The sequence below is a fragment of the Moschus berezovskii genome, chromosome 14 (assembly GCF_049115385.1).
Source record: "Moschus berezovskii isolate FMDL1 chromosome 14, NW_MosBer_1.0, whole genome shotgun sequence".
In the NCBI taxonomy this organism is placed as follows: domain Eukaryota; kingdom Metazoa; phylum Chordata; class Mammalia; order Artiodactyla; family Moschidae; genus Moschus; species Moschus berezovskii.
This window is the reverse complement of record NC_142473.1, coordinates 33072425-33099332: the sequence shown is the minus strand read 5'-3', so window position 1 is coordinate 33099332 and position 26908 is coordinate 33072425. Positions and strand designations below refer to the sequence as shown.

General features: G+C 40.5%; 1 protein-coding gene across 2 annotated transcripts in view; it reads right to left on the bottom strand.

Annotated features, from left to right (window-relative positions):
• Positions 1-1628: 1628 nt before the first annotated feature.
• UBE4A (ubiquitination factor E4A) overlaps positions 1629-26908 on the bottom strand; it is a 40037-nt gene continuing 14757 nt past the window's right edge. For both annotated transcript variants that reach the window (XM_055423115.2, XM_055423114.2), the window contains exons 5-20: positions 25461-25613; positions 24803-24962; positions 24361-24563; positions 23834-24025; positions 22570-22903; positions 21401-21521; positions 18919-19223; positions 17235-17367; positions 16008-16195; positions 13927-14027; positions 13704-13817; positions 12046-12220; positions 8137-8317; positions 7522-7669; positions 6239-6396; positions 1629-4657 (exon numbers count right to left, since the gene is read on the bottom strand). In XM_055423115.2, coding sequence (XP_055279090.1) covers positions 4528-4657; positions 6239-6396; positions 7522-7669; positions 8137-8317; positions 12046-12220; positions 13704-13817; positions 13927-14027; positions 16008-16195; positions 17235-17367; positions 18919-19223; positions 21401-21521; positions 22570-22903; positions 23834-24025; positions 24361-24563; positions 24803-24962; positions 25461-25613 — 2796 coding nt within the window. In that variant the 3' untranslated portion in view covers positions 1629-4527. The remainder of the gene's footprint in view (positions 4658-6238; positions 6397-7521; positions 7670-8136; positions 8318-12045; positions 12221-13703; positions 13818-13926; positions 14028-16007; positions 16196-17234; positions 17368-18918; positions 19224-21400; positions 21522-22569; positions 22904-23833; positions 24026-24360; positions 24564-24802; positions 24963-25460; positions 25614-26908) is intronic.

Genomic DNA, 26908 nt, shown 5'->3' with positions numbered 1-26908 from the left:
GGGCGGAGCAGGCGCCACAACCTGTCACCTGACTCAGTTCATTGCCTTTAGTTGACCTTTTGTAATCCCTGTCTCCCTTGACTCCTGTATCAGGATTGGAATCCAGTTCCCCTAATTCCCTAACCAGCCGCAAGGAACTATGCAGATACAAGGGACTAAATCACATTTACCGGGGCCTCCAGTCTGTCAGCCTTTTTGGAATTTAAAGAAAGCCTGTGTGTTAGGTAGTGGCCTCACTTAACACCGGCATTGGTAAATAAATGGCTACAGAGCTAGTGAGTGGCAGCGTTGGGATTTGAAAAGGTGGCAATGGAAACAGAACAGGCTTTAGTATAGGATTATGTGTGGTGCTGATGTAGGAAGGTTTCTTAGAGAAGGGGATCCTTGGGTTGATATACAATACAACAGCTATGTACCACAGAGCTGAACTTTGTGGTTAAGATGACTGGAAGAAAAGATATATGTAGGGATGTGGCCTTCGATGAAGAAAACAGAATAAGTAATGTACCCGGGGAAGCGTAAACAGAAGTAAAACTCTGATTGATGGAATAGTTAGAGGTGAAATGAAAAATTAGAGTGCTATCAAGGAGTCAGGACAGTGCTTCAGCAAGGGAGTGATTCAGTTGCGTGGTACTCCAGGGAGGTAAAATTAAGAATTAGAAAATTAATGTAGCTATACAGAAACATTAACTAGAGCAGGTTCAAACAATTAGGATAGAAGCCAGAGTGAATGAGTGACGAAATACGGCTATAAAGGGATAATGGCCAGAAAACCAAATATGAGTCATAGGAAAATCAACAGAGATTGAAGATGGAGAAGTGGGACTGACAAGATTCTGAATGAGATCGGAAATAAAGTTGGAGTGATGAGCCTTTGAGTCTTGGGGCCTTTTCCACAGATGGGATGATGAAGTTTGAAAGTGGAAATTCAGCAGGCTATGAAGTAGAAGGCAAGGTCATCTGAGTGTGAAGGGCAAGTGGGAGGGTGGGAGAAAACTTAAGAGGTTGAAGTTTGGACTAGCTGTTGAAGTTAAGGACACACAGAAGGGTTGTTAGGGAACATTAGGGACAAGTCTGCAGTTGTACCACTCGAAAGATGGTGTTATTTTTCTCCAACAGTAGTCTGTGGCTGGGATATTGGAGCAGAGGGGAATGCTTGGGTTAATCTGGGCTGAGGTTTTGCATAGCAGGGGTACAGAAGCAAGGGGCAAGAACGTGGAACTTGATAGTGAATGATTAGAATGAAGAACCTGGGGCACTTTTCTGGTAGTCGAGTGGTTAAGACTCTGAGCTTCCAATGCAAGGGGCAAGGGTTCAATCCCTGGTTAGGGAACCGAGATCCCACGTGCTGTAGTGTGGCTAAGGCAAAAAAAAGACCTGGGCTTTAGGCCAGATGAAAAAAAGTGAAGCCAAAAGTGATCTGCTTAGGAAAAAACATGCCCTGAGACTCATCTGAAGATAACTCCAGGGTCTAGAAGCCTGGTAAGGCAGGTTAGGTCAGCCAGGCCATACATTTGCTACCACCTTTTTTAAAAAAGTGATGTTCAGCGCCCTGTAAGTTTTCAGAGGGATTTCTGAAATTGCTCCTAGATTTTTAATACTGTAAAAAAGGAAATGATAACAAAGGTTGTAAGTCAGATGTTCATTTATTAAATACAGGCTTTGAACAAACACCCCCAGGCAAGTTTGACAAGAAGTAACCTTCCTGGAATGTTTCAAAATAGTTATGTTGATCAAGTTTTATTTCAATCAATCTTTTTGTCATTTTGTTCATTTTGTTTCCAGGTCTTTTTCTTTTCCTGTTTACCAGTTAGAGCATGTGCATTATTTCCTCACATGACATCAACAGTGCAGCATCAGCCTCTGGCTTGTAAAGGCACCCAGTAGACCTATGCTGTGCAATGGCTGCTTAGCAACCAGCATCAAATAAAGTAATGAAGCTTTTGTAGAGTGTGATACCAAATAGCAACTGGCACCTTCACCTGCACCATTAAAAAAAAAAAAAACCTTTGAAGTTTCTTTCGGTTTTCACATATTCATTAAAAACTACATTAAAAACAAACAAATTCAGATTGCTTGATAAAGCCTACTTAAATAATTTTCCAGGTTTAGTATTACCCTCTTAGTAAGCAATACTAGAGCTGATTGAAGAGTCTTCATTTTCCTATCATACTCTAGCAAAGTCAACACATAAAGCTAGGTATGTCAGAAAGTCTGCTCTAATAGATTTAGAGCTTGCTTCTGAGTTCTAGACACCACCACCCCTCTTTAAGCTTCCAAGTGTCCATATGCACCATGTTGTACCAAGATGATAATTTTTTAGTCTCATTTTTGGCATGTTCTTGAATTATGTCAAGGAAAGGAAAAAGGCACAAAGGACACTTGGTTTCCTTACCAATAGTGGCCTTAAGCTACGCACTTGCCTTTGTGATGAGTTTAAAGATATTCAGCAGCATTCATGGTGCCACAGCCACTCATAAAAAGTTTCAGGAAAAGAGCTTTAAAAAAAAATTGCCAGAAAAGGCTTATAATCTGAAGACTTAATACAGAAGTGGAGTACAGACACAGATACAAGAGGCAGCATAAGGTTGTTAACTAGAAAGCTGCTGGGAGCAGCTGCCTTCTGAGGTTTTGTGCCCGTTTTCTCCTTCCTTTCTCCTATAAAACTGGTCTTTTCCTCACTTCTTTTAAAAGTGAAAATATTCTATTTGATTGGGTTTGGAAGATAAATGCAAATAGATTGAAGCTTATTTTATACAGTTCATTCTCAGAGAAGTAGAAGATAATAAATAGGAAATGAAGCTCATTTTCAGAAAATAAACAAATCCTGTCAACCTGTGCCTTAAAGGCCCAGGGAACATACTGAATTACTATCATACATTCTAGTATTGGCGAGAGTCCTAGACTGCCTTTTTCACTTTATAAGCACAGCGACAGGCAACATCTACTTTTTATCTAGTGTGGGATGACCTCTAACTTGAGTTTCCTGCTGGAACCATCAAAAACACATCAAGGACTGATTATAACAACTTGTATTCGATTACCATAAAACTACCGTCTTATTTGAAAGAGGCTATGGTTAACAATAATGGCCTTGAAGTGAAGCAATGACCTCTGCTTCTAGATCATATTACTCCTGGTAGTTCTATTTTCGGCTTTAGAGGGATACTGGTATAGACAGTCCATAGGGGAATGCGACTTACTCAGCATGTTAAGCTGCACGATTTAGTAGGGAGCTCAAGCTCAACTTGTAAAGTGAGGGGTCCATCCACCTGCTAAATAACTATAGAATGCTAAGTGGATATTTAAAATGGCCTGTGGACACGGTTGTGCTCAAATTCCTATTCTGTTAATTGATGACCTAAGGCTGAGTTAGAAGCAGCTCTTATCAGGTCATAAGCCCAAACGAACATGAACTATATACATATTACAGTCTCAGAATTCTGTCTAGAGTAAGAGTAAACACAGCCACATACCGCATACATCTTACCATGGAAGAGACAATATAACGTGGTTCTCTGTATTACACTAGGCCAATATAAAAAAGTACATGGTGTGTGTGTGTGTATATATATATATATATATATATATACACACACACACACATATATACTGAGATACACTGCTGATATTAGTGTCTTGAAATGACATAATGACATATCTCATGGTTACAATATTTGTTGCCTAACTTTTCTACACAAGCCTCATCCTTGATTTCCAGTAGATAAAAAGGGCCCCAACAGCCTTCTTCTTTCACCTTGGAGTTTTCTGAATAAAGTGTCAAAACTGCAAATTTGTTCTACCACATCCTCCTAAAAATATTATAGGGCTAAGTTTTCTGTGTAATGACAACTCCATGGAGGAGTGTTTGCCCTCTAAGGTATCTCTGAGTTACAAGAGAACACAAAACTGAGAGCTACCCACTGAAGTTGCATAAGATTCCTATTTTCATCTCATCTGTCATCTTATTAAAAAAATCTACTCAAACATCAAGGTATCTGCTTTTATATAAAAAGTTATTCTGTAACAGTGTAGAGCTGTAACAAGTAAAAGGGCTGAAGTTTGGGTCATGAAGACTAACTAGTAAGTACCTTGTTAACAAAGGACTTTCTGATATCAGCTGTCACTGAAATATGTGATATCATATACTTAAAAGCAGTGCTCACCAAAGATGTTTGAGCAGTTCTTGGAGAAGAAATAGTAAGGAGGCGGGAGGTTTTAATAGCTGAAGTTAATATAATTTAAGGTAGGAAAAGGGAGAAGGAACAGGAAGGGATAACAAATAAAAATTAGTGATGATTTCTAAATGTGGTGATGATATGAGAAGTGTAATTTCCTGCAAGCTAGGTGCATTGTCAAGTTCTTAGGAATTTTAATTATCATAATTTGAGCAAGAGCAGTTCTCTAATTCAGTAAAGAGAAAAAAATAAAAGGCAAGAAAAAGGAAAGGAAGAGAGCCAGAAAGAGAGAAACCACAGTTGTTTATCTACACTCGGGCTGGTTTTTGGTTTGCTTAGGTCACAGTACTTATTCAGGTTGCTCCTTCTGCTGTTGTCTCCTCTCTGCGAGCCACCGCTGGATTTTTTCTTTTAGTTCTGTGTTTGGCCGGATCTGGTCCATGGTGAGGGGACTACGGTTAAAGGGATCTGTTTGGTCACTGGGACAAAGAGAAGAAGGAAGATGGGGTTATTTCTGTAAGTTCTCACATCCTCAGCCAAAAACAGAACAGCTGGGCCTCTCACCCTGAGACTGAAGCTAGAGTGTATTACTATAATTCTGAATCAAGTGCTAGCTTGAGGTTAGAAAGAATGAGATAAGAGAGAGAGTGATTTGGGAGAGGTTTCTTTGCAGATTATTTACTTACTTTGTCTCTCTGCTTAACAAACATTACTCTTCAGATGGTGTGTGTGTGTATATGTTAGCTGCTCAGTTGTGTCTGACTCTTTGTGACCCCATCAACTATAGCTTGCCAAGCTCCTCTGTCCATGGAATTCTCCAGGCAAGGATACTGGAGTGGGTAGCCATTCCCTTCTCCAAGGAATCTTCCTGACCCAGGGATCGAACCTGTGGCTCCTGCATTGTAGGCAGATGCTTTACCATCTGAGCCACCAGGGAAGCCCCGCTCTTCAGATGGTATTTGATTCCATTTCTCTAAGACACAGACCCCGTACAATCATGTCAGCATAAAGAGCTGTTTGGAGTTTTAGTGACAGACTCCTGAAACAGTGTAAGACGTTAAGGGATAAAGCTCTGTAGACTGACACTTGATTTAGTTAACCGACTGCTCTTCAACTAATGCAGATTATGGCTTCCTCCCAGGTAAGATGATTTATAACATATTTTAAAGGCTAATATATCTTCTTTCTGTATTCTGAAGCCACAATAAAAATATAAATTCTCAGTGACACTTTGGAAAAGACATACTGCCCAGCACAGCATCATGCATATAGTGACGGCTTAATCACAAACCATCAAGCAAGACATCCTTTTTTCCAATATTTAAATAAAAAACATTATTTCCCTAGATCTGGGTCAGTTTATATAACTTCATTTTAAATAGGCAGTCTCTCCCAGTACCATTTCTATTAATGTTGTACTTAGAGGAGGTAGGCTGAGGAAAACTTGAAGTCACCATGGCTGAGTCTAACAGCTGGAGCAGAATGTCGGTAAACCCATATGATGAGTATAAAACCTGAATTTAAAACAAAAAAACCCCAACAACCTGTCTTTTATATTTTTACAACTAAAAGTGAAAGTGAAAGTTGCTCAGTCCTGCCTGACTCTTTGTAATCTCATGGACTATATATAGTCCATGGAATTCTCCAGGCCAGAATACTTGAGTGGGTAGCCCTTCCCTTCTCCAGGGGATCTTCCCAAACCAGGGATTGAACCCACATCTCCCACATTGCAGGTGGATTCTTTACTAGCTAAGCCACAATTTCAAGTCAACTTATACTCCAGGTTGACATATTTTATAATAAATATGGATAGGAATTATTTCCTTGAGGGAGAAGAGGTAAGGTTAGCACCACCATTTAACAGAGTGTCTTATATTGGATGTTGACATCCTTATCAATCAAGTGATATACTTCTACCAAAATGCCTCCTCCACACAGCACGTTAATAAACTAACAATCTGGGGTACCTACTGGGTGCACAGTACCGTAGTGGGAGAAAAAGATGACAGCAGACAAAGGCATATGTGAGCTCCTGAGGCTGCTTTTGGGGGCTGGCTCACCTGAGCAAATGTCTGGCAATGGTGGATCTGTCCACGGTCACTCTGGAGGACGGCAGCACCACAGGGTCAGACATCAGTGTGCTCATGATGGGGTCCAGGAACTCATCGCAGGCATCAGCATAGGTCTCCTCTTCCTGCTGTTGGAGGTCTGCTAGGGACTGAGTGTAAGAACCAGCCAGTTAGGGGAATTAACAGAAGCAGCTGAGTTCAAAATGCTCTGTGCCGATTCCCTAGTCTTAAGGGGTCATTGATAACCTTGTACAGAGATAGGAATAATTTTTAGCTTTATGGTCTAAACAAGCCAAGATGGATATTACAGGAGCAAATTTAACATCAGCCCCAACTCTGCGTCTTCAGTCAGTCTGGCTCAGCTGCTAGTGGTCATGACTGGAAATGAATTTAAGTGTTAACAGGGAATAAAACACCACAGACAACATCCATACTTCTGACAACAGCCCTGTTGTAAGGGGATGCGAGGTTGCAGGGGTTCTTATTTGCATAATTACAGAGCCATTCATGCAGTGTGTGTATGAAAAGCAGTTTCCGGTTTTAGGTACAAACAGGTATAGGAATTTAAAAGTGGCTTCAGCATTTGATTCCTTCATGACTCTAGCTCCTCAGGGATCCATCTGCCTAAGCCCTAGGCAAAGATGAAGCCCAATTCAATAAAAAAGTAACTCAATGAAGGGAAGACTGTTATCAATTAGGAAGGTTTTCCATTAGAATCTGCCATAATTTTTCCCTTTTCATAATTGTTCATGAAGCTGCTCCAACCAAAGGGATTAGCTGAGTACAATATAGTATTTTAATCTTTAAAATGTATGGCTATTCAAAAAATAATAATAATTAAAAAAATGTATGGCTATTCCTATATAAGCCAATTACAAATAGAACAGAGAAAAATCAATAAAAATCAATGACTAGAAGCTACTAATCTTGAATTCTATTCTAAAAGGTTCTGCGTTAATATCACAGATTTTCAAATCTATTGGTAACCCTGTACGGAGAAGTTTTCATAAAAACAACCTATTAAAAATCTGTTAATTCTTTTCTTTTAGCAGAAGCTTCTTATTTTTCTTTTCTCACCCTCATATTGAAGAGAATATTACTATTAAAGAATACAGTCGTTTTACTTATCAACTGGACGGAAGGATTCATTCATTTATTTATATTTTCTCAACACAATGCTCTTTTCCCCCATAAAGTTGGGTAAAAAAGAAAAACAGCTGAGTTGACAACATGATTTTTATTGAATGTGTTAATAAGCAAATTATTCTCCTCACCTTGATTCTCTCTGCTAAGTTGCTGAAAGCCACAATCATATTCCCAGGCTTATTTATTTTCTTCAGGACTCGGACTGTCTGTGCAAAGAGAGTTGGGGAATAGGAACGGCCATCCTTGGGCACAGTGGCACAGAAATTCTCCTCGTCCCTGGAAGGTCAGCATCAGAAAGAAACTAAGCATCAGAGGGTATATCAAAGAGGGCAATAACGAGGGGCTTGAGGAACAAAGTTCCCCATCACTTAGGTATCATGAATGTTCTTTTGTTATAGAATGATCTCTTCTAATTTTTAGGAAGGAAGTCTTACCAAGTATCTGGTGACCATAAAAATATACTGATTTTTTAAAAAAAAGTACTGCTTTTCCAAACAATGCAACAATTAGTAAAGCTTATCTTTGAACAGATCAAGGCAGAATGCTGGAAATTCGAAATAACATCCCACAGGTCATATGAAATCTCATGATTTAAAACTGCAGAAGACTACTTTGTCAGTCAACTAGAAACAAATCTTTTCTACTTCCACATAATTACCAGCTAGTTATTTCATTCTATTAGCAAAACCCCCAGTTAAAACATGAGCAACCCCTCTGGCCTGCCCCATTTAAATCTCAGGTACCCAAGATTTAAGTAGATGGTGCAGATATCTGAAACAAGCTGCTGGGGTTTGAAGTCAAATTCACTGAAATCCTTGACTTTTAAGGCCCCCATCTTGGGGCCAACCAGGTGCTGCAGGAAGTAGTTCAGCATGGAGATGATGCGCTCAGCCAGGAAAGGATGCACAAAGAGGGACTTGATCTCTGGAAAAAAAGCCAAAGCCTATGAAAACCCAATCCGCTAGAAATCTTCAACTTACTGTGTCCTACAGTTTTACTTAAAGACCTCTGGGGACTGCTTTTTTTGAAATACATTTTCACTGCAGTCATATTAGAAAATAATAGATAAGCAAAGCAAACAAAATACAAAAACAAACACTCAGAGTAAACACTAGTTACATTTTGCTAATATGTCCTAGCTTTTCCAACCATATTTACACACACATACATTTTTAAAACAAAGTGATTATCATATTATATATACTCTATAACTTTTTCATTAACAGTATCGTAAATATCTTAACATTTATAGGTTCCTGTGCTGTCCAACATGGCAGCCACGGGCCACATGTAGCTATTTAAATTAACTAAGTAGAAAACTCCTGTTTCTCAGGTACACTAGCCACATATCAAGTGTTCAGTGGCCACCTGTGGCCAGCAGCTATAGTACTGGACAGTACAGATTCACACATTTCTATCACATAAAGTGGGCTTCCCAGGTGGCTCAGTGGAAAAGAATCTGCCTGCCAAGCAGGAGAGGTGAGTTCGATCCCTGGGTTGGGAAGATCCCCTGGAAAAGGAAACGGCAACCCACTCTAGTATTCTTGTCTGGGAAATTCCATGGACAGAGGAGCCTTGTTGACTACATTGGGGGTAAAGAGTTGGACATGACATAGCAAATAAACAACAATCATATAAAGTACTATAGGACAGTGATGATTTAAACCCTTTTTAACAACCACATATGACTGCACCATGAATTATTTATTTACTCTTTGTTGCTGGATATTATGATTATTTTAAATTTTTTCCTGTTAAAAGTATTATACTAATTGATGAACTTCAGTGTGTACAGATACACCTTTTAGACTTATTATATCCTATAACAAATTTGTAAGAAACTGACTGCTAGGTCACTAATTCCAAAATAATTACAGACATACATGCCAAGTGCAACAAGCCAAGCAGAGTACAGCTTGTTTAGTATTGCTGGTTCTTAATATTTCCATTTTAGTCATTATATATTGACTCTACTACTGGTGAGAGTTTAGTTCATATTCTTGTCCCTCTTCTAATATAAATTTCCCTAATATATAAGAAGATCTTTGGAGAAATAATTTAATTTTTCATTAAGAGCATGAGAACATCACAGCAGAGCCACACAGTATTCTAAAAATTATATAAAGTAATAATTATATATATACACACACACACACACATACTTTTATTTGCTGATACAGCAAGATACTCTGTTGGAAAGGAGTGCACGGGCGGAGAGCAGGAGGGTCCAGGAACCCAGGACAACTGCTCTGCCATGTGGCTCACAGTCTCAGGTTTTATGGTGATGAGATCAGTTCCTGGGTTTTCTCTGGCCCATCATTCTCACTCAGGGTCCTTCCTGGTGGCACATGCACTGCTTAGCCAAGATGGATGCCAGGAAGAAGGATTCTTGGAGGGGATAGGGCACATGGCATCTCCTTTTGACCTTTCTCAAATTCTTCTGGTTGGTGGTAGTTTAGTTCCGTGCTCCTTACCAGGACCTCCTGTCATAAAATAACTCACGCTAATTGCTACTATGGTGCCTGGCCAGGGTAGGCAGTTTCGGTCAGTGTGTTTCCCCTATCAACTCCCAACTGAGAGACTTCATGCTCAAGATACTTCTTGGGAATTGGGGCAGAGGTCTCTTTGTTCTGTAACTAGTTCCAGCTGACAGTGCTGCTGCTAAGTCACTGGAGTTGTGTCCAACTCTGTGCGACCCCATAGACGGCAGCCCACCAGGCTCCTCTGTCCCTGGGATTCTGCAGGCAAGAATACTGGAGTGGGTTGCCATTTCCTTTTCTAAGGCATGCATGCATGCTAAGTGGCTTCAGACGTGTCTGACTCTGTGTGACCCTATGGACAGCGGCTCACCAGGTTCCTCTGTCCACAGGATTCTCTAGGCAAGAATACTGGCGTGGGTTGCCATTTCCTTCTCCAGTGAGCTGAGAGTGGGTATACTTTTAATAAACATTTTAATTATTTTTTTGCTTACTTTCAGAGTACCTACCATTATATCTTTCCAAATTCTCCACCAGAAATGTAGAACTCTCAAAAACAGTTTTTAGAGATGTTTTTTGGAAGTTTCCATCCATCACTCCAATCTGGACTCTAATTTTATAGGCCTATAGTGTGGTGGTCACACAAGCTACCTCCACCATCAGCCTGGGAACTTCCTTTGCATATCTCTTATGGGATTCCACTTTCTTCCTTCATTTTGACAGATTATGTTTATCTCTCTGTAGCTTCTCAAGAAAGGGTACACTGGAAGTAAATTTAATACCGTCACCTCTGAAAATTTCCTTACATTTACCCTCTAACAGGATCAACAGTTTGGCTGCCTATAGAATCCTAAGCTGAAAAGATCATTTTCCATCAGGACTGTGTTAGAGCTTCAAATGTCACTGTTATGATATTCAAGGACATTTTGATGCTTAAACTATTGCACATTACCTGATTTTTCTCGGGGACCTTTTAAGATCTCCTCTTTACCCTGATTTTCTAAAATACCTCAAAGATATACCTTAGTGTGGGGGTCTTAAAGATTCCCGTGCTGGGCACTTGGGGGCTCCTTTTGATTTAGAACCTCTTAGTTTTGGGGAATTTGGAGGGTATTATTTCTTTGCTCCCTTTCATTTTTCTCTTTTGAGACTTTGCAGATTGGTATTTTCTTCTTTCTCTTCTAATTTCCATCTTTTTTTTTCTGTTCTGCTTTCGTTGAAGAGTTCCGTGAATTTATTTTCTAACTGTCCTACTGACTTTTCAAAATTTCTGAAGTTGTATTTTCAATATTCAAGAGCACTTGCTCTCTGGGTAATTTCTGGTATTGCCTCTCTGTTCTTGTCTTATGTATGCTGTATCCTCTTTCATCCCTCTGAGACTGATAAAGATATTTGAAGGCGTTTTCGGCTATTATTTGTGTTAAGAGGATTTTCTCAAAAGGCTGGTGATCCTTGGTTGTCATTTCATATATGGGTGTGTGTGCTTAGTCACTCAGTTGTGTCTAACGCTGTGACCTCATGGACTGTAGCCCGCCAGGCTCCTCTGTCCACAGAATTTGCCAGGCAAGAATACTGGAGTGGGATTCTCCAGGGGATATTCCCCACCCAGGTCTCCTGCATTGCAGGGAGATTCTTTACCATCAGAGCCACCAGGGGCTCCCCCGTTTCATATATAACCAATACAAATTATTAATGGATGTTTTTACTTTTAGATACAAAGTCTTGCAGTGTGTATTTTCTACTTTACAGCACATCTCATTTCTGACTAGCTGCAGTTTAAATGCTTGACAGACTCATGTTGTGAGTGGCTACCTAACTGGACAGTGGAGCTACAGAGGGAGTGGAGATAAATGTCTCTGATCTACCACATTTAACCAGAGTTCAAGGATATTTTTTCAAGTCAACACAAACACCCCTAGATATATATATATGGTTATGCCGTCCTCAAGAAAAATGACACTAATTTATGCTTTCTGGCAGCTGTGTGAGGGTGACCATTTCCTCATTTCCATGTCAACAACGGGCAACATTCTTTCTGAAGCTTTTCTACTGATTCACTTCCTCTCAGCCTGTGGAGAAGGATACTGTCACCAGAGCCTCAGTGGGGCTGATCCCTCAACTGAAGCAGATCTTAACCACTGCATTTTTGGGGAAAACAGTGTGTTGTGGCCTTACCTGATGTCAGAAATGCAAGGGTACCGATTGTTTCATTGGACATGATGTTATGGAAACGTGCTAACTGTCCAAACATCTGTAGGCCAGCCTCCTTCTCTCGGCGGGCTTCTGGAGTCAGACTGTCCCATTCACCTCGGTCCTTCTCAATTTGCTGAATCTTTATCTTGCTCAAATACTACAGAAAGCAGAGGTGGAATGGATCAGAGGACAAAGTGTATTGAAAGGAAGATGATATTTAAGAGGTCCTATTTAAAATGTAGTCCACTACGCTGGGAAAACCAAGGACTACGTAAGAGACAGGAGGCTTTATTAAGTTTAAAAAGAAATTGTGGAGAGATTTCCCTGGTGGTCCATTGTTTAAGGCTCTGTGCTTCCACTGCAGGGGGCATGGGTTCCTGGTTTGGGAACTAAGATTCTACATGCCACATAGCACAACCTTTAAAAAATTTTTTTAAAAAGAAACTGTGGAAACACTGTTTCAGTCTGGGGAGAGTAATGGGTTATTCCCCTGGAAATATTATAGTCTATGAAACAGAAAGGAGGATAAACAGTATATGAAACACTGATAAAAGCAAACAGGCTACAGGGAAAAAAGGCTGACCCCTTCCTGAAAGAAGGAAAACAAAACCAACCCCAAAACTGCTTATCAAAAAACAAAGCTCTATCAAATATGCAAGATATCTGGAAGGAGAACCATAACTATTTAAAACCCTCTACTTCTCATCACTCTTGCTGTTGCAGCGAGCATGTTATGCTTACAGTCCCATGGAGATGCCATCTGTGTCATTCGTTCTGTCATACAGCTTTTGCTGAGAAAGGGCTATTTATTACAGGACTTGTTTTCTAAGGCAACAGATCTAAAAATCTTCAAGTATGGGATTATGATCAAAGCAGGAGCATTTTTTCACGAATTAAATACAAGTTACTGGGAGACTGCTAATCAACACAAGGAGTGTGTGGGCTATCCGACAGGCTACCCTCATGACTCACCTGCTTTGTCTCCCTCTGGGTCACTGTCCTGTCTTACACCTGTTGCAGATAAAGGGAATTTTTATAGGAGCAAGCAGCAGCTCCACAAGAGCTGGTTAAGCTGAAGGAGCTGAGTGGCCTCTGGTGTATGTAGTAAAACTCATGTTTCAGACAGAGCTGAAGATTTGAGAAGCAGTGCAAAAACGAAAAATACTGATGATTTGGAGTCTCTATGTGAAAAAAATTATCCAAACCAGAGACTTTTTTCAAATAGTGGCATAAAGTCAGAGTTTTTTAGGAAAGAGGGATAAGGATCATTGCTTTGGTTGGTCACTGTTACCAATGTCTTGCAATGGAAGAAAGCGGAAAGTCACTAACTGAATGAAGATTCTCTGATTTCTTTCTGTAGTGCTAGACTGACGAATTGGGCCAGTCTGGCCTTTCTTTCACACTTTCTTTTCCACTCTGCCAAAATCTCCTCCTAGCTCATAAGGCTTTGATGACCCTTGATCTTGGTCTCTAATGGAAGAATATCTATCAAATTATAACGGCAAGGTTGGCAGTACATTACTACTTGCAAAATTTTGGTGTCCAAGACAGGAACTTGGGGCATAAGGATTGCTCTGTTATGACTAAGAGGTAAAAAGTATGTATGATGGTATAAGAGCAGTTAAATCTGTTTGTTTTACCTGTATGGCTTCATCCAGAAGGAAGATGGCATCATTCATTAGCAGGTTAAGAAAGCGGAGGAAAAGTGGGGGATTCATGGCTTCTAAATTCTTAGAGGCATAGTCAGCCAAATCCTGTAAGACCCAGCCCAAGAGAAAACCAGTTTAGTCTTGAATCACAACCCACTGGGGCTTATCTGCAGTGAAGATAACTCAGTTTTGGTTTCACCAAAAACACTCTCACCTTAATGCTCTCTCTATAGGTATCTGTTCCCCACATGTACTTGAGGATGGGATACATGGGGCGGCGGTAATTAAACTTCTGCTCAAACTGATGGGGGTCTCCTGGAGTAAGGTAGAGCAAAATATCAGCAAAGCCAGTGCCATTAGAGAAAGAATACGAGCTTACGTCTATGTGTGGACAGATGGATATCAATCCTGCCTAACTCTTTGCGACTCCACAGACTGTAGCCCACCAAGCTCTTCTGTCCATGGGATTTCCCAGGCAAGAAAGATGGAGTGGGTTGACATTTCTCTTTCCAAGGGATCTTCCTGACCCAGCGATTGAACCTGTTTCTCCTGCATTGGCAGGTGGATTCTTTATCTCTTAGCCACTGGGGAAGCCCTATGTCTATGTATAGCCATTTTTAGAAAATTCTGAATGTGTTAAGGATACTGGTAAAGCCAGTCCTGGGAGTTTATAAAGATCTAGAGTTGTAGCCAAGTGTTTACTTATTTCCTTATCGATAGAACAAGAGGGAGACAGATATAAAGGATACAGACCTCAGAAAAGGTTGAGGACTGAGCTGCAAAATAAAAGCCAAGGGAAACAAATGCTTTCATCCAAACATAGAGTGCTTATCTGACTCTGAATGAGGCCTCTGAGCTAGCCATTGCGGCAGCGACAGCCACGTGCAGCACGGGCCACTAAGTAATCCCCACATTCTTCACGGATAACAGCCCAACTGTGGGGCCAACTGGGTCCTGATTACTCTGAAAAATCAGGCCAGGAGCTGAAAATCTGAGGCTTGTACAGCTTTCGACATGCCAAAGGTACCACTGGAGCTCTATAAGCTGGGTCATATAATAGAGCAGGAGTGTAGGACTTGGAGTCAGAAGACTTTGGTTTTCCTTCTGGGTCCACTTAATGCAAGTCTCTTAAATCTTTTTCAACTTCTACTTTCTCAGAAAATAACAGTTATTATAATTCACCCTCGGGACTTCCCTGGTGGCCCACTGGCTAAGACTCTGCATTCCCAAGGTAGGGGCCCAGGTTCATTCCCTGGTCAGGGAACTAGATCCCACATGCCTCAATTAAGAGTTTGCATGCTGCGACCAAAGGTTCCACATGCCACAACAGAGCCTGAAGATCCGGCAAGCCACAACTAAGACTCTGAGCAGCCAAATAAATGATTATTTTATAATTCACCCTCTAGTATCACAACCAAAGAGTGGTAGTGGCCATAAAATGAGACAGTTGCAGTGTGTATTATTCAACTTCTTATATATATAAAATTAAAATTTACATACACTGTCTCAATCATCACTTCAACCCCATTTTACAAATGAGGAAACTAAGTCTCAGAGGTGAGCAAGTAACAAAGTCCAAATTCTAATACAGAAAAGCAGTCAGTAAAATGCTAAATATCTCTTTAATGTTAACTGTATTTATCACTGGATGGTAGGACACTCCCTTTAAAGGGGTCTTAAATAACTGCTTTGCTATCTTGTTTACTGGTAGAGATGGGGTACTGCTTAACTCAAACACAGCATCTCAGGGTTAGAGCTCAAAAGGCCATGAGAGAAATTAGGGAATGTTTCCTGCTGTTACTCTTTATCTAACAACCTGTGGCAGAGTTAAGACTGTCTGGAAAAGATAAAAGAATATGTTAATCAGCACACTGTCTTACTCTTCACCATTCTGTAATTTTGAGGCAAGAAAAATATAAAGACTCAGGTTTTAATTGGACAGCCTAATTTATTTGAATATGAGTCTATCAAAAAATATAGTAAAGTTATTAAGAGTATATGTCTTTCTTTTTTAAAGTGAAACAGATCTGATTCTACCACTTAGATGTATGACATAAACAAATAATCTTTTTTGAGCATCCATGTCTTCACAGGGAAATGGGGATAATACAGTAAAACTTTCCTGTATTTTTGACAAGGATATTTTGACAAGGTGGTGACAAGGAAACAATGTGAAAACAGCACTTAGCATCAAGGTAGCACATGGCAGATATTCAGTAAATGATGGCTTATGGTATTTTCCATTTAAAAACTGATTAAGCGATCCATTAGCTTCTTGGTTCTAGATTCCCTTACCTGTAAACTCAATGTCTACAAAGACCTTGATGAGAGCTTCTGCAAGGTGGGATGCATAGGGAAAGTTGCAGAATACACGTTTCCGGTGGAAGACACTGGATACTAAGGGATTTGGGGTCTGATCCATGTGGGGCATCACTGCTTCCAATACTTCAGCCAGTTTGGCCCTTAGGTGGGGATTCTTCATCCTATGAATACGGAAGAAAACAAACTGAGCAAGCAGAAAACTTTACTCCCAAATTTATAACTGTTTTTCTCCGCATGAGAAATCAAAGCATCATATCATCATATAATATCTGTAGAGTTACAGAAGAAAACGGTACTGAGCAGTTTTAAGTCTGTCAATTTCTTGGGGATATGCGGAATATACCATTCAGTTCTTAAGATCACAGCTTACCAATAATGAGGGTGAGTATGTAAGTTTCTATTTAATGCTCTGCCATTCTGTTTGTCTTTAATAATGTATTACTTTAAAATGTATTACTGTTTACTATTCTCCGACAGCTTCACCTGGGATAAACTTGCCTTTCCAGGCTTTCTGGGGTAAGGATCAGGATATAATTAATTATTTTACATTACTTACAATGCATACCAGGTGTGCCTAACACTTGTTGGTTTAGATTTTCTCACTAAGCCCGTTCAGTTCAGTGGAGGAGTGGGTTCTATCTACGTCTCAGTGATGCGGCTCAGGGGACTGTGGCTCTGTGCAGAAAATTCTCACTTACGTACACACTGTTTCCTTTGGTCTACCACCACCAGAAAATCAGAGAAGCAACTCTACAGATCAGTGAACATCTTCCTCTGGGAAAGAGGACTAGAAGCTGTGAATGGTTAAGTCTTGAGATCAGAGAGCATTTACCCAAGTTTACTGCTCATCCAATTCAGGACTGTAGAGCAAACTTTGTTATCAGACATTACAAGATCATTAGCGCCTGGCAAGTTCTCTGGCGTGAAGGTTAAGTATTTAACCAGGGACTAGGAGGGGAATTCCCATCTGGTACCTTATATGCAGGTTCAAATTCTCTGTGGGCAAAGTCCTTTGTTTATTATGCCTCTCAAGTATGGGATTTTGGGCTACTCATAAGGATAGTCAGGTGATTCATTAATGTTAACACAACTTCTGAAGGCAACCCCTTATGATTCAGGCTTGTTTATTTCTTGGCTTAGAAGTCTCCTGAATGTTTCACAGCTCTGCACTTTGACAGAGCCATGCTTTCAGCACTTCACCTTTCTATGCTTCCAGTGAAAATGGTGATAAAATGAAGGACATGTTCCAAGGAATCTGCCGATGTCTCCAAGATGTCATCAGCAAAGCGACGGAGAAAAATGAGGAAATCACCCAAGTTATCTGCAAAAAATTCTGAGAAAGAAAATTTTCACTGGAATTAGCCAAACATCTGACTCTCTGTATTAAGCAATATTTAAATTCTTCTCTTTTACTCTACTTAGTGAAGCTTTACAAGAACCCCAAATGTCTTGCAGATACTAGGAAGGATGATAAGTTAAAAAAATGCAGAACCTCCTTTGAATGTAAGGCAATTTTTAGTTTTATCCAAGTAAATAGAAGAACAGTAGAGATATAAAACGCTGTTAACACACCAGTGCAGTTTAAGAAAGTACACCGATGGATATATATACTTCCACACTCAAGGTTAACTGTGAGTTAAAATAACCCTTTAGATGAAGCATCTTGAATAGAGATGAAAACATTAGATGACTATGGTCATCAGTCTCTGGGGTGCTCCACTGATCCTAGCCTTCTTGTATTTATGCCCTTGGATATCTCCTCCTCCACTACTCCAGAGATGATGGCATGTCATTTCCATAATTAGGTTATAAAAGCCTACAGCTTCCATTTTTGTCCCCTGATCTGAGAGACGCCAGCTGCCATACCATGAATAGTTACTAAAGAGAGTCCTGTGTGGCCTGGAAAAGAAGCCAGCAAGCAACTGCAATCTGCCAGCAACCACATGACTAGGCTTGTAAGCAGATCCTCCAGCCCTGGTCGAGTCTTCAGATTCCTATGGCCCTGGTGGATAGCCTGGCTGCAACTTCATGAGAGACCAAAGTCAAGACCATGCAGCTAAGCTGATCCTGGCTTGCTGACCTGAGGGAGCTGTGTGTAATAATGTTTGTTGTTTTAAGTTGCTATGTTTGGGGTAATCTGTTACTCAGCAATCAATGACTAGTATAAGGATTAAGAGCATGTAACCTGTACCAAGGGGAAAAGAAGTGCAGGGGGATAAATTAGGAGTCTGGGATTAACACATACATACTACTATATATAAAATAGGTAATAGGTAACAAGGACCTACTGTATAGCACAGGAAATTTCTCAAATTTCCCAATTATATGGAAAAAAAATCTGAAAAAGAATGTATGTATGTATATATATAACTGAATCACTTTGCTGCACACCTGGAACCAACACAATATTGTCAATCAACTATATTCCAAGATAAAATAAAAATTAAAGAAAAAAAATAATAACCTAAATTTGATGGACAATATCTGCTGACCCCTCAACACATCACACTCTCCATTCTGGGTTAACCAAGAGGAGATAACTTTTTTCCCCTAAAGACTAGCACAGGGGGGAGGGTTAGACAGATAAATTTATAAGTTGAATGACAAACTATATTAATGATAGAAACTAACAGCTCTGAAAACCTTGACTGCACTTCACCCTCTGAAGACTATTTTCTGCAGAGCAGTGGCAATGTAACTGAGGAACCAGCTGTCAGTTCTCCCAGGCTCTGACCAACAGACATTATCTACGAGTTTGAGTTGTTTCTCCAAAAACAGCTGAATGATAGCTAAGGTAGGATATTTTGCGTATTATACTTCCAAAGTGACCCAGTTAAACTCAGATGGCTATAAATAGGAAGTTCCCAAGGGAGAGCCAGCTCACCTGGCACATAAGCCAAAGAACTGTAGCCATCTGGCAAAGGAAAAGTCAGCTCTATCAGCTGTGAGCCCTCGTTGCCTATGGCCAGCTGAACCAGGAGAACAGCCATGGACACCTGCAAGTTTAGGCAGTTTTGTAGCATCTGCGGCTCAGTCATGGCCGTCTTGGTAGAAAGATAGATGGTCATCAGTCGTTCAAACTGCTCCCGGAGGTTGTCAGCCGCAGGGCTGGAACTTTGCTGAGCGTCCCGCCAGGCTACCTGCAGCCGATGCAGATTCTGGTTGATTTTTACCATCTGATCATGCAACCTGCCCTCAAGAAAGCAGAAGAGACTGGGTCAGAAGGCTCACACACAGATGGTTGAGTACAGACTGTTTCTGAAAAACAAATCCTCATATATTTATTCTAGTATTCCCTTTTAGGATGTAGGGCTGCGGTTGTGATGACACAGATGTCACAAAAGTTACTGACGGGATGGGGCAGGAATCAGAGCACCGGGAAAATGTTACCAAAGATTTAACATACAGTTAGTTGCCTTTGGCTGAACTGCACTATCCAAAGAACAGTGGCTTGGCTGAGCAGGGTGTAGACTGGGCTTTTATTATGTACGATATATAATGATTAGGCAAAGTACAAGATAGTCTGACACCACCCAAGGGCAATGATTGTACTTGGATGTGGGTATATGGACAATCTTTTCATGGTTAGTAGAGAACTAAAGCTGGTGAGAATGGAGTCCAGATTAGCAATGGTGGTGATGGTAGTGGTGGTTTAGTCACTAAGTCGTGTCTGACTTCTGCAAACTCATGGATTGAGGCCTACAAGGCTTCTCTGTCCTTGGGATTTCCCAGGCAAGAATACTGGAGCGAGTTACCATTTCCTTCTCCAGAGGATCTTCCTGACCCAGGAATCAAACCCAGGTCTCCTGCACTGCAGGCAGATTCTTTACAGACTGAGCCACCAGGCACTTTCCAGATTAGCAATGACCACATATAAACCAGAAGCCACTGGGAATGAAACCTAACAGTAGCTTTCAGTCCTCGGATGTTCAATAAAAATTAAATGATTCTTCAAAAAGGGTCATCCAAATGTCTCTAATGAAAAGAAGACTCAGAGTTCAATGTCATGGAGAGTTGTGTCTGCGTGTATAGTCCAAACTCATTCTCTCTGGCCCTGTGGACGATGTGGAGTGTTAGCTAGCCAAAAATGAGAAACTAGATGACTTTCATTTTTGTGTTTTAATAGGTTAATAAATACATGGTAAGTTGTTATCTACGCTCTCATTTAAAATATCAACGACAGAGAGAGAAAGTATCTCTAGTAAAGATATAATTTCATTTTTTGAAAAATCTGATGAGCTTTGAAAAATGCTATGTCATTTTAAGTTTCCCGAAAAGGCATTAAAAATTGCTGTCCTCAATATGCCTTCCTATAGACTATAACTATGAGTGAGTAGCTATTTTTCCCCTTTATTTATAAAATGCTTGTCACAATCAGCTAAATCAGAGGGGAAAAAAAAATCATAGAATGACATGCGGTTAGCCAGAACCAGACCATTTTTGGAAGTTACACACCGTAGCTTTCAAATTTTCACACATCCAGAATCCTCTTTGATACAGATTTTTATCATCGTTCTGAAATCTCTTAAAACACTTAATTTTTGTCAATTTTGTCTTTCTATACCATAGAATTGATGTTTTTGAACTGTGGTGCTGGAGAAGACTCTTGAGAGTCCCTTGGACTGCAAGGAAATCCAACCAGTCCATTCTAAAGGAGATCAATCCTGGGTGTTCATTGGAATGTCTGATGCTAAAGCTGAAACTCCAATACTTTGGCCACCTCATGCGACGAGTTGACTCACTGGAAAAGAGTCTGATGCTGAGAGGGATTGGGGGTGGGAGGAGACGGGGACGACAGAGAATGAGATGGCTGGATGGCATCACCAACTCGATGGACATGAGTTTGAGTGAACTCCGGGAGTTGGTGATGGACAGGGAGGCCTGGCGTGCTGTGGTTCATGGGGTTGCAAAGAGTCGGACACGACTAAGCGACTGAACTGAACTGAACTGATACCACAGAATAAAGCTTTCTCTTTTTTCATCAGGCATAATAAGTAATGAAAATTGAAGAGCAGAATGTGAAATATTAAATGAAAACTCCACTTGTGTGGATGACAAAAGGAAGATAGTGATTTAAAAATGTGCAGATCAAGAGAAATATATAGTGTATCTTTACACTATATTTATATAACACAGTGTAACTTTAATTTTTAAAAAAGTTTAACAGGTCAAAAATGCAAAATAAATTCAAGGTACATGGATAAAGCCAGTTGATCTAGACACAGATTAATACATATAATGCCCTTTTCCTATTAGATCCTAATGTAAGCCTTCAGAATAAAGTGAGATTGTTATAAGACTCACATTTAACCTTCTGATATCAACACAACCAAACAGTTCTTTTCTAATGACATCAGAGGAGCTACCTGTGAAATCCCAAGTACAAGGTGTACTCTGTCAGGACAAGGTTCTCTGTCACAAGGTTGTAGTTCTGGGGAAACTTTGGCTCCTGTACAGCTGGAATCAAACAGGTCTCTTTGTCCAAACCTCAAAGAAATGAAAACGAAGAGTAAATGGCTTGCCATAGACATCTATCTTGGCTCCAGTGTCCCCTTATTCTAGTTCAACTTCCATCCTGCTTCCAGTGAATTGAATAATATCTTCTTAAAAACAGATCTTGTACCATTCCTACTCTATTGGTCTAAAAATGTCTTTTAGCATCTGTCTATAGAAATGCAGTTAAATCTCTTTAGCTTGGTCATGAAATCACCAAAAATTAAAAGGAATGATAGATAAGATAGCACTGTAGATTTCCCCAGGAGATAGGTAATCATTTGTTACTATTCTGTGCTTTTCTGTATATTAAGATTATTTGCTTTTGAGCATGTGTTACTTTTATAATTAGAAGAGTTAAAAAACTGGGAGGAAATACATAATAATTAAGAGTGATTCATTCCGAGTGGTAGAACTAAGAGTTGTTTATTTCCTTCTTTTCACTTCTCTGTATTATTTGAATTTTCTCCAATTTGGCTTCAATATTCTTCCTCCCTAGGCTTATTTCCTGCCAATTTCCATACCCCTTCCCCCAGCTACCCCATGTTCTAGTCATGTGGAGCTTCCCACTGCTCCTTAGTTGTTTCACAGCTCTGTACCTTCATAGTTATTTCTTCTAGAAAAGGGACGCCTTTGCTTGATAAACCCATTTTTCAAGACTCAGCTATGAAGACCTCCACCTTCTGCAGAATTCATCATTTACTCCCTTCTCTGAATTCCTATAGCTTAGCCCTAGACCATATTATGGTGATCTCTTAACATATCTGCGTCCTTTCGGAGCCTCTGAGTTCAGAAAGGACGGGGACTGTCCTTTATTCATTTTCCTAAGAATGGATGAATGAGTGAATATCCAAGTCTGCCAAATTCAGAGAGAAGGTCTCAGTAAAGCATAACATCTAACACTATCAGTTTTTAAGTCTGTCTTTTAGCTTTTCTTTTTGCCTTATCTTCTCTGAGAAAAAGGGACCTGTGTGGAAAAGGATATGGAAGTGAAGGCCTTATGTTACACACACACAGTTTTGAGAAGACCAGCTCCCCCTACCTCTCATATGTACATTTTTTATTTTTCGTTCTTCATCATTCAACTCCTTCAGGGCACAGTAAGTAGGATTAAAGGTGAGGAGCCGAGAGGATCTGGGTTTGCAAAATGGCTGGCACAGCTTCAGGAGAGCAGCACCCAGATTCAGAAAGAAGGCATCCGAGGCATACATTTGGAAGAAGATTTCTGGCATCTGATTGGCCCAAATCTTGGTGCGGCCTGCGTTTGCATGCAAACAGTTTCCGAGCCAGGACAAGATACAGTGTTTGGTTTCTGGAGAGAGCTGGAGTAGGTTCTTCAGCATCTGGTAGATCTTTTCATGGAAACGAGCCATGAACTGTTTAACCAGAAAACACAACCACAGAACATTCCAGTTGCACAATCCTAATATTTGTTACTCTCAAACCTTAGCCACTGGCAATTTCCAAAAATACATGAATCCTGATCTTTCCCTTACTCTCCCTGTGCCTTACCCTGCCCCCCCCATTTCTGATTTAAAAAAATAATAATAATAATTCTGGGCACGTGTAAGTCTTCCTGATGAGCTGCCAAACTGCAGCTAGCATTTAACAGCTTTAGAGTAGGGGCTGGTAAACTTTCTCTTCCGAAGGCCAGATGATAACTATTTTCGGCTTTGTGTGCCATATGGTCTCTGGAGCACCTGTTCAACTCTACCACTGTGGCATAGAGTCAAGCCGTAAACAATACACAGAAGTATGGCTAGGTTCAATACAACTACTTACAAAAAAAGGCGGCAGGCTAGATTTGACCACTGCTATAATTTGCCAACCTCTGCTTTAGGAAGGTGTGATGATGGGAGATTTAAACTGCCCCCAATTCAACCACTGATTGCCGTATGTTGGCCAGACTTCTACCACATAATTTAGGCTAGGAAGCCCAAACAGAGATGACATAGGGGAAAGGAGGAAAAGGAAAACAATTTGGCTTTTAAGCTGGAGTTCATTCAGATTTTAGGAGCTGAAGTTCTAAGAAATACCTTGGTGAGGAAAATGAGAATTGAGAGCAGGTGACTGTGCTACAACACAGGGCAAAGAATAGTAGCAGCTTATTCTGAACCAAACAAGGGTCCGTCCTCTGCCCTTAGCACATGCTAAAAAGAGGGCCATTTCTTTACATGATTACTGTAGAGAGTCACCCAGATCAATCTGCTTTCCCCAAAGGCTCAAGCAGCCTTGTCTGTATTTGTTTCCTGAGGAAACAATACTTAAGAGATTGGGGACTGGAATGCACCAGGAAACAGCTCCACCTGATGAATGTTGGCCTCTTGTACTTTGATCTCCTGGGGACTGGAACGAGATGGGTTCAGGAAGTAGCCATGATTTTCTATGACTCCCGGTGTCTTTAATAAGCAGGAGATATTCAGGATTACTCCTAGCAAGGTCTTCTGGTACATCTGTCCGTTACTTGGATCCTTGGGCTGAATGTAGTCTACAAAAACCTGTAGGAAAAGACAAGTCCTAGTCAATTGTTTGTATGATGAGGTAAGTGATGGGGTGAGAGAGCTTCAAAGAGTTAAGACTATACAACAACCGGGACTTCCCTGGTGGTCCAGTGGTTAAGGATCTGCCTGCCAATGCAGGGGACTGGGGTTTGATCCCTGACTGGGGAACTAAGATTCCACAAGTCATACAGCGTAGCCAGAAAACAAAACAAAACAAGACTATGTAACAACCAATGTACCTTTCTTATACAATAGGTAATATTACACTGCCCTCAGGACAGGGAAGCATAAGCTTCCAACTCAACTGAACACATGTGAGCTTTCAGACCTACCTTGGCCATATCCTTCTGCTTAGTGAAATAGAGAAGAATGTCCAGATATGCGTACAGCAGAATCTGGCAGAGTTCTAGATCTTTGATTCGGCCCGATAAAATATCAAACACTGGAATCATGACTTCTGGAAATGTTCGAACTTCCTCATCTAATATCAAGGCTTCGATGACCTCATCCAGAAACTCAGCTACACCTTCAAAATCTGATGGAAGACAAATGAGAGAGAGGAGGCCAAAGGAATTTCTATATGCCTTTACACATAGTTCTTTACTCTGCTAAACTTTTGATAATTCTACTGGTATTGAAACCCAAAGGTCAAGGGGTGAGCTCTTTTTATTCATTTACGCTGGAACCATAGTGGCTCTGATGCTTTTTAATGCAATCAGAGGAATGTTACAGAAATCAAATGCAGACTCTCACAGATCTTGCTTATGTACTCACGGCCTCCTAGGATGGCTTCCAACATCAAATCTACCAGCTGCTCGTGGATGTTTTGGTCAACATAGATCTCTGGGGTGAGAAGGACTGTTCGGGTATTGGACACAGTGAGGTTCCTGCACTGTACTGCAAAGGGTAGCAGGTTCTCTGGAACTTTGGTAATCTGGAAATAGCAACAAAGAGAGGGAAGATGCTAGCTCTGTGACCTGGCACAAGGGCAGATACAGCAGACAGAAGGGGAAAGACACTGTCTCAAAACGACAGGGCTTTGCTGTGGATGCTTGAAAGGCCACGAGAGTTCATTCCTCGGGTTAAGGAATCACCTCCTAGAAATTCTATCGCAGGAAGTGATCAAGCTTAGTCTACTCTGTTATACACACCTCAGCAGAAATGAATTTATCAGATATTTTTTTTATAAAGGTGTGATTTTTTTTTTAAGACGTTTGTAGAAAGAATAATAAGAGGCATTTGTTAACTGGGGAAGGGGAAGACCCCAAGCCACAGAAAAGGAGAGATTAAAACTTCAGAAAACAAACTAACAGGACCTCTGATATCCAGTTCCAGATACACTATGATGTATACAAATTAATATAAAAGACACTGATCCAATCCTCTGGGTTAGGTCATACCCAAGAGCACTGAATGGCAATGATTCCTTTACCTCTTCCTTGGCTCTTTGAAAGCAGGAATAAAGGTAGCAAAAAATGTGCCTCTCCCCTGCATCTCGATCAGCAGATAGATTCAATGTTGTAGAGGAAGTCATGTTAATCAAGTGGTTGCCTGGATCTTGAAGTAATAAGCGAGTGAAGACAGCCTATTAGGAAAAACAAATAAACAAAAATACTAAATCACTGCAATGTTAATTTACTTTTACATTTTTATTTTTTTACTGAAGTATAGTTGATTTACAATGTTGTACTGGTTTCAGGTGTACAGGAAAGTGATTTAGTTACACACACACATACATATCTATTCTTTTTCAGATTCTTTTCTAAGTATTGTAAGATATTGAATGTAGTTCCCTGTGCTATACAGCACTTTAGCACTTCAAGCTGGGTGAAAAGGCATTGACACCCCCTCCCTCTGCCACTGGTAACCACTAGTTTGTTCTCTATATATGTGAGTCTGCTTCTTTTTCTTTGTGTTCACGACTTTGTTGTGTTTTTTTAGATTCCACATATAAGTGATGGCATATAGTGCTTTTCTTTTCATCTGACTTATTTCACTTAGCCTCATGGATGGAGGAGCCTGGCAGGCTGCAGTCCGTGGGATCGCTAAGGGTCGGACACAACTGAGCGACTTCACTTTCACTTTTTACTTTCACACATTGGAGGAAAAAATGGCAACCCACTCCAGTGTTCTTGCCTGGAGAATCCCGGGGATGGGGCAGCCTGGTGGGCTGCCGTCTATGGGGTTGCACAGAGTCAGACACGACTGAGGTGACTTAGCAGCAATACAGTAGTGTGTATCTGTTAATTCCAAACTCCTGATTTATCCACCTCCATCCCTGTCTACTGCAAAGTTAGTTTTAGAACATCAAGACATAAAAGATAATTCTGACACAGGTAATTATGAGAATCACAGAATGTAGAGGGAAAAGAGGGCAGGAATATAGATGCAGACATAGAGAATGAACTTGTGGACACAGCGGGGAAGGGGAAGTGGGGTGAACTGAGAGAGTAGCGCTGACATATGTGCACTACCACGTGTGAAATCAAATGCTCATGGGAAGCTGCCGTGTAACACAGGGAGTTCAGCTCAATTTTGGAGAGGTGGGATGGGGAGGGTTGGTGAGAAGGCTCAAGAGGAAGGGGATATATGTATATTAATACTCACCGATGATTCATACTGTTGTATAACAGAAACCAACACAACACTGTAAGGCAATTATCCCTCAATGTAAAAAAATTAGGTATACAAATTTAATTGTTTATATCGTCATCCTAAAGCAAGCTTAAGCGTCTAGCACAGCCCCAAGCACAGAGTAAGCATTAAAAGAATATTTGTTGAATGGTGTGGAGAATGAGAGATTAAACTTATATGTGAAATCTACTACTCTTCATGATTGCTGATTTCACTCAGACTTTATATAGACAGTTTAAATGTATG